The 6,567-nt window shown below is 43.8% G+C and overlaps 1 protein-coding gene across 1 annotated transcript; it reads right to left on the bottom strand.

Annotated features, from left to right (window-relative positions):
* Positions 1–301: 301 nt before the first annotated feature.
* On the bottom strand, positions 302–1,513 carry LOC149166108 (uncharacterized). Its single transcript, XM_089430046.1, has one exon. It carries the CDS (start codon positions 1,511–1,513, stop codon positions 302–304), a length of 1,212 nt encoding a protein of 403 aa, XP_089286172.1.
* Positions 1,514–6,567: the final 5,054 nt, after the last annotated feature.

Below are 6,567 nucleotides of genomic sequence, written 5' to 3'. Positions count from 1 at the left end.
TGAAAGTGGATTTGATGGCTGATGATATCCGACCTCTTTTTCTGCTGTCCTCCACTATACACAATAGATCTTGGCCCAAAATGTCAAAGAAAGAGATGTAGAATTCAATGGTCCATCCGTCCGGGCCAGGGCTTTTATCCTTTTTAAACCATTTCAGTGTGGCTTCCAGCTCATCCATGGTCACCTCCTTCAGTATCTCTTCCGAATTGTCCTGGTCCACATATCTGGGAAAGAGCTCAGCCACTCTCATGATCTCCAGTATGTTTACATTCCCTGGCGCCTTATAGATACCTCTAAAGTGTTATGTGGCTAGCCTGGCCAAATGCTGCTGATTGGAGATGGTGAGGCCATGCTCATCCTTTAATTCCCATATAGTATTGATGGCTTTCCGACCATTGGAAAATTTATGATAGAATTTTGTATTGTTGTCTCCCTCAGTGAGCCAAATAGCCCTGCTTCTCAATCTCATGCTCTCTTCTCTCTCCTTCAATATTTGAGATCGTTTAGCAAGCAGTAGGTTATATTGTTCCTTACTCTTCGGAGAGTTGAAGGTTCCTGATGTAGAGTCTTCATACTCAGTGATGATCCTTTCTGCCTCCTTGATGGTGTGGTTATCCTGGATCCGCTTTTGATGTGCCCAATTTTTAGTAATCAGCTTGAGTTGAGTTAACTTCCTGACAAAACCTGTGGAGAGTTCCTCTTCTTCCCGGATTGGGTTGTTCTGCCAGTATTCATGGACCAGCTGAATGTATGAAGGATCTTGTAGCCAGGCAGCATTGAATTTGAAGGGGCTCTTAATCTTACGAGTGAGGCCATCTACCTCCAGGAAGATAGGTCTGTGATCTGATAAGCCACCCGATCCTACCCATTGACGAACTCTGGGTAGATCATTGTATAACTGTTCTTTAATGAGGAAGCGATCGAGTCTTCTGGCCAAACTCTGATCTCCACTCCTATTATTAGTCCAGGTATACTGTAGTCTAGCAGAGGGTATGTCTACCCAGTGGTGGTCCTCCAAAAGGGAGGAGATGGTATCAGAGAGAGTATCCACTTGGGCCATATGCCCCCAGGATTCACAATAGCCCAGGGAGAAATTTAGGTCCCCCCCCAATATAATGTTATCTGCTTGAAAGAGCCCCCTTTCAAGTAGGGATCTCCAGAAAGTTACACGATCAGAACAGGGGCCATAGACATTTATAATGCGGAGATCCCTCTCAAGTGTATGATCATGAATGTCAAGGCCAATGAAACCTTTGCCTCCCCAAAAATTGCAGATGTCCACAGTCTTGTTACAAACCCCAATAGCCAGGCCACCAGATCTGCCAGATGCATCAAGTGCATGGAAAGTCCAATTCGGGAGCCATGAGGAAAGAGAGCGAATGAGGTGGTCTGCTTGGCAGAGGGTCTCCTGAAGAAAAATAATATCCAGTCGATCCGAGGTTAGCAACCTCCTGAGTGCTAGTTTTTTGGCTGAACTAGCAAACCCTCTACAGTTGAATGAGAGGAATTTCATGAGGGGGGTGGGGGAGGGCCATCCTTCGCTCTAAGGGCCCCAAAAATGGTGTGCTGTCGCCCGAGGGCGACCTCCTCATCCGCAGTCTGCCTAGCTTTAGAAATACGAGATGGACGACCTCGTGAGGACTTGTGGGAGGGGGGGGGACTAACAGGGTCAAGTCCAATAATATCCGGTCCTCGATCTTTGATCCGAGGACGAAGGGAATATCGGGGAGATGGCTTGGATAGTGCCGAGGTCAAAGTAATCAGAGAGAGGGGAGCCAAAGGAGGAGGGGGCGGGATCGTGCAAGTGAGTGATGAGTGAGAATGAGTGAGAGATGAAAGAGTAACAGGGGGAACAGAGTATGTAGAGACCGATGAAGTGTAAGCTACATGAGATGTCAAAGAGATAGGAGGAGATGACATACCCGTAACCGCTGTGTCCACCGGAGGGGTCAGTGTGTGTTCCTGAGCCTCTGAGGACGATGGCGGTGCCGGGGGAGGAGCAACAGTCTCTATACTTGCAGGTCCTGGTCCATCCTGAGGTGCATCTTCCCCTGGTGAGCGCTGATGAGTCTCAGGAGGCTGAACCGGATGTTGATCCAGAGGGGTCGACCGGTTGATATCAGCGACCTCTTCTTTCTCATTCCTATGTGATTTCCGAAGAAGCGGACAGTCTTTGTAGAGATGCCCTACTTTGTGGCATCTACGACAGCGATATGGGATGCCCTCATAGTCAATAATCTGCCGCCGCGCCGAATCTCTCCACTGAATAGTGATGTACTCATAAAGGCCTCCCCGAGTATCCATGAAAACGAGAATCCTGGCATAAGCCATCATGCCCGTCTGTAGATAGGACTTGTCATAGCCCATATAAGATCCGAGTGCATTGCCAATGCGCTTGAAAATTTCTTCAGACCAGTATTGAAGAGGGAGTCCGGGTAGTCGAATCCAAATAGGTCCAACCCCAATCTGTTCTGTCTCAGGATCAAATAAGGGTGTCCATCGCTTGAGGAGCACAGGCGCGTGGTCAAAATGCCAATGTGAGGACAGAACCCAGTTTGTGTGATCGGCACGCGCAAACCTGAGCGCAAACCATCCCCTCACAAATGTCTGCACAAAAGGGATATCAACCAAGTGATGCCCCCAAATCTCAGTAGCCCAAGCCTTCAAACGTGCCGCCGTATAGCTGCGTCCCCTGATGCGCCCGACCAAAACCCGATCTGCAAAATCCATCGCTTCGCCCCACTGTATGTCCTCTTCCAGTCTGAGGAAATAATCAACTTCTCTTGATTTGAAACACTTTGTTTTCCTTCTAGGGCCGCCGGGAGGAGCAGGGTTCCGCGGATGACCAGATGCCGAGGGAGGGAAATGAGCTGGTGCCGAAGGTTGGAAGGTTGCAGGGATACCAGCAGGAGAATCGTGAGTGAATCCAGAAATGGGGCCCGAGAGCGGGGGTACGGAAGAAAAACAGCCTGATGAGGGACCAAGGTAACCCAAGGGGCCGGAAGAGGCTAGAACCAGGTTAGGGTTATGGGGAAGGCGGTGAGATGAACCGACAGTCTGAGGGGTTAACCCTAGGGTAGGGTTTAGGCTGCCAGCAACAAACCCCAGGGTCGTCGGAGAGTGAGGAGGCGTCGAGAGAGCCGGCCAGGTGGGGGGTTCATCCGGGAGGACCACCGGCAGAGATCTGGAAGATTCACCATGCGAGTACTGAGTGTAAATCCCAGAGAAGTCATCGAAATACATACCTTCTGAGCTGGCATTGGGGGTTCGCCAGATGGAGACCCCCTCCAAGGGGTCAGCAGAGTAATCGACGGTCTCCAGGTCCTCCATGGTCATCTGCGCCTCGGAACGGTGAGCGCTTTGCGGAGCAGTGAATCCCGGCGAAAACGACATGTAGCGGTTGAAGGTTGAAGAGAAACCGCCGCAGTCGAGAGCGTTAAACAGCTTCAGGTAATGAAAAAAACCCCCGAGAGTCGTGAACCCGGACGGCGACAGCGATAAACAGCTTCAGGTAACGTAAACCCCCGAGAGTCGTGAACCTGGACGGCGACAGGAACGGAAAGGTAGCTGACGGAGGTTGTGCGCGATGGTGAGTGCAAACGGAGCGGCGAGTTACCAGTGTCTGCAGGGTTACAGAAACCCTAACCTAGCCCTGTACGCATGGTAAAACATCGCGGCGTCCGCATCCTATCCTCCCTGGTGCCATTTTTTATCAAGGCATCATATTCTTTTTGCATCGCTTCTTTCCATTCATCATGAGAAGCAGTTTCTTTGAAAGAAGTTGGTTCAAAATCTGTAGAGAATTTTAGTTCACAATCATAAGAAGCATCCATATCAACAGGTGAATCAGAATCATCCACATCACCTTCATTATGTCTGGTTGAGCTTCTTGTTCATGTATTCCCAACCTCATCATGATGAACACTTTCAAGTGTCTCTGTCAGCCATTTTGAATGACCTTTCTGAGATGGACCAGGCTACTCAGTTGAGTGAGATGGGGTTGAATCAAGATTTAGTCTCCCATTTCTATCAATCACATCACTCAAAGTGTCATTAGGATTAGTGGTTGCAGATTCATGCATGGGCGAGAGTGTTTAAGGAGAAGATTCCACAGATTGATCCAGTATAGGAATCCCCACTTCAAGATATGGAATCTCATTATAAAATTATTGAAAATATTTTACATGTTTGAATATATCCAAGCGATCAAGTTGTCATTCAAAAACATTGTCATCCTTGGAAGATTCAAGAAAGATCACATCTCTATATATTATAAACTTCTTATTGACTTCATCATAGAGATAATATTCATTGGAGGTATTTAAGTACCCCGAGGAGATACACTTGTGACTCCTTCCACTGAGTTTATTTATATTTTCATTAGATATTAAGGCATAATAAGTGGAGCCAAAAACCCTGAGATGCCTCAACGAAGGAATGTGGCCATACTACATTTCATAGAGAGTCATGTTTTTTATAGCATTAGATGGACACCTATTCTTTATATACACAATACATAGAACTGCATCATCCCAAAACATCAGCTTAGCATTCTTGAAAAACATCATGGAATGTACCATATTTAAGATTGTCATGTTCATTCTTTCAGCTACTTTGTTCTGTTGGGGATTATAAGGCACAATTGTTTGATGTTGGATCCCATGTTGGCAAAGATATTTTTCAAATTCATTTGAAATGTATGATTTTCCATTATCAGTGTGAATAGATCTAATATGATATTATGCATCATTTTCAATCCATCCATGAAAGTTGTTGAATGTTTCAAAAGAAACATATCTTTTCTTCAATAAATAAACCCAACACATTATGGTGTAGTCATCAATAAATGTAATCATATAATTACTACCATTTGTATAAGGAACAAGCATCGGTCAACATAAATTAGAATGGATGAGTTCAAGTTTTCTATGTGCTCTAGAATGAGAATCATGAAAATATTGTTTGTTGTGCTTTCCTAGAATGCAAGCATCACATTGCTTAAGTTTCCTGGGAATAGTAGGAAAACCAATAACACCATTTTTCTTCAAAAAACAAAGGTTGTCATAGTTCAAGTATCCAAATCTAGCATGCCATAAAATACTTGATGGAAATGTACCTTCATCATAATGAGAACTGTATGAAAATTTTTGTGAGCGGTACCTTGCAACCTCAAAAGTCTTTCTTCTTCTATCCCCATCATGACAAGTGAGTGATATGATTCTTTTTTGACCTTGATCTTTCCACGGAATATATGAATGGAGTGTCCTTGCTAGTAGATGTGGACCAAAGACAATAAGCTTCTCCTCAACTCTGGGAGGTATAATACATCATGCAGAAGAAATTGGGTAAGACAAAGCAGTTTGAGCCTGATGGCTTGAGTTTTGACTTGTCTGCAAAGTATACTGCTCCATCAACATTGTGAGTGAATTATTTAAAGAAATCTCTCTTGAAATTCATGTGGCAATTTTCTCTTAAATCAAGCAACCAAACATCTTTCCATGAATAATTTTAAGCATTGAATAATTCTTTAATTACTCCAATGTTGTAATGTGCCAAAACATAATGTGCAGACTCAGGGGGTTTAACTTTCCCTTTGTCAGTTGTTTTACCTTTCCCTTCACTTCTTTCCTACTCAATTTGGTCCCAGGGCAACATACAAGTGGAAGAATCATGTCCATATCTATTGCATCATATGCATTGAACATTAGAATTTTCTCCTTGGAACTCTCTGTCCAACCTACCTCTAAAATTCCTCCTTCCTCTTCCTCTTCAGCCCCCTCTTCCTCTAGAATATTCTTGTGCATGATTCTTCTCCTTTTGTGCAAGGCATATAACTTCTTTAGTAGAATGAGGAGTTGTCTTCTTCCCAAAAGACTTCTCTCTCTCAACAAACTTCTTCTCAAGGGAATCAAAGGAAATATCCTTAAGGTTGACACTTGCTTGCAATGACTCAAGATAATGTGAATAGGTGGGATATATTTATTTGACACAAGCTATGAGAGGAATATATATCTCAACACTAGTGGCTTTTATACCATGCATAATGGATCTTACTTCTGATGTTAAGGCAAGAGGGTCATCATTTTTCAATTCAAGACTGAACAACTTAATCATCAATTGAACAACTTCAAGTTTAGAGTGTGATTCATACAATTCTTTCAACTTATTTGAATATCCAAAGGCATTTGAAAATGTAGAAATATGGTGACTCACCTCTTCATTTACTGACGCTACAATCAAGGCATAGGGATTGTTTTTCTTGTTTTCCAAAATGGAAATCTCCTTGTCTGAAGTGGGATTCTTTGGTGCATTGTCTACTTCCCCTTTCCACAACTCATTGAAAATGAGGGTGTGCTTTATCTTTCGGGACCACTCAGGATAGTTCTCTTTGCCAAAGAGAACCACTCCCACAATGGAAATTAGTGAATGCATTCTCAAAAAACATTATCTACTTTCGAAAGAAAAAAAAATTCACTCTTTACTGTGCATATGAAATGTATCCACCATATAATATTACTATTCACACAATATACCACCACATAATATCACTATTCAAACCATATATTA

Source organism: Pinus tabuliformis, chromosome 5_1, assembly GCF_031772625.1.
Source record: "Pinus tabuliformis cultivar Carrire ecotype Pingquan chromosome 5_1, CPIR1, whole genome shotgun sequence".
Taxonomy (NCBI): domain Eukaryota; kingdom Viridiplantae; phylum Streptophyta; class Pinopsida; order Pinales; family Pinaceae; genus Pinus; species Pinus tabuliformis.
Note: the sequence above shows the minus strand (reverse complement) of the source record. Positions and strands in the feature narration are given on the sequence as shown.

Bases quoted from the DNA above. Each gene is read 5' to 3' on its own strand.
- LOC149166108 (XM_089430046.1), bottom strand. From the start codon at position 1,513: ATGAAATTCCTCTCATTCAACTGTAGAGGGTTTGCTAGTTCAGCCAAA.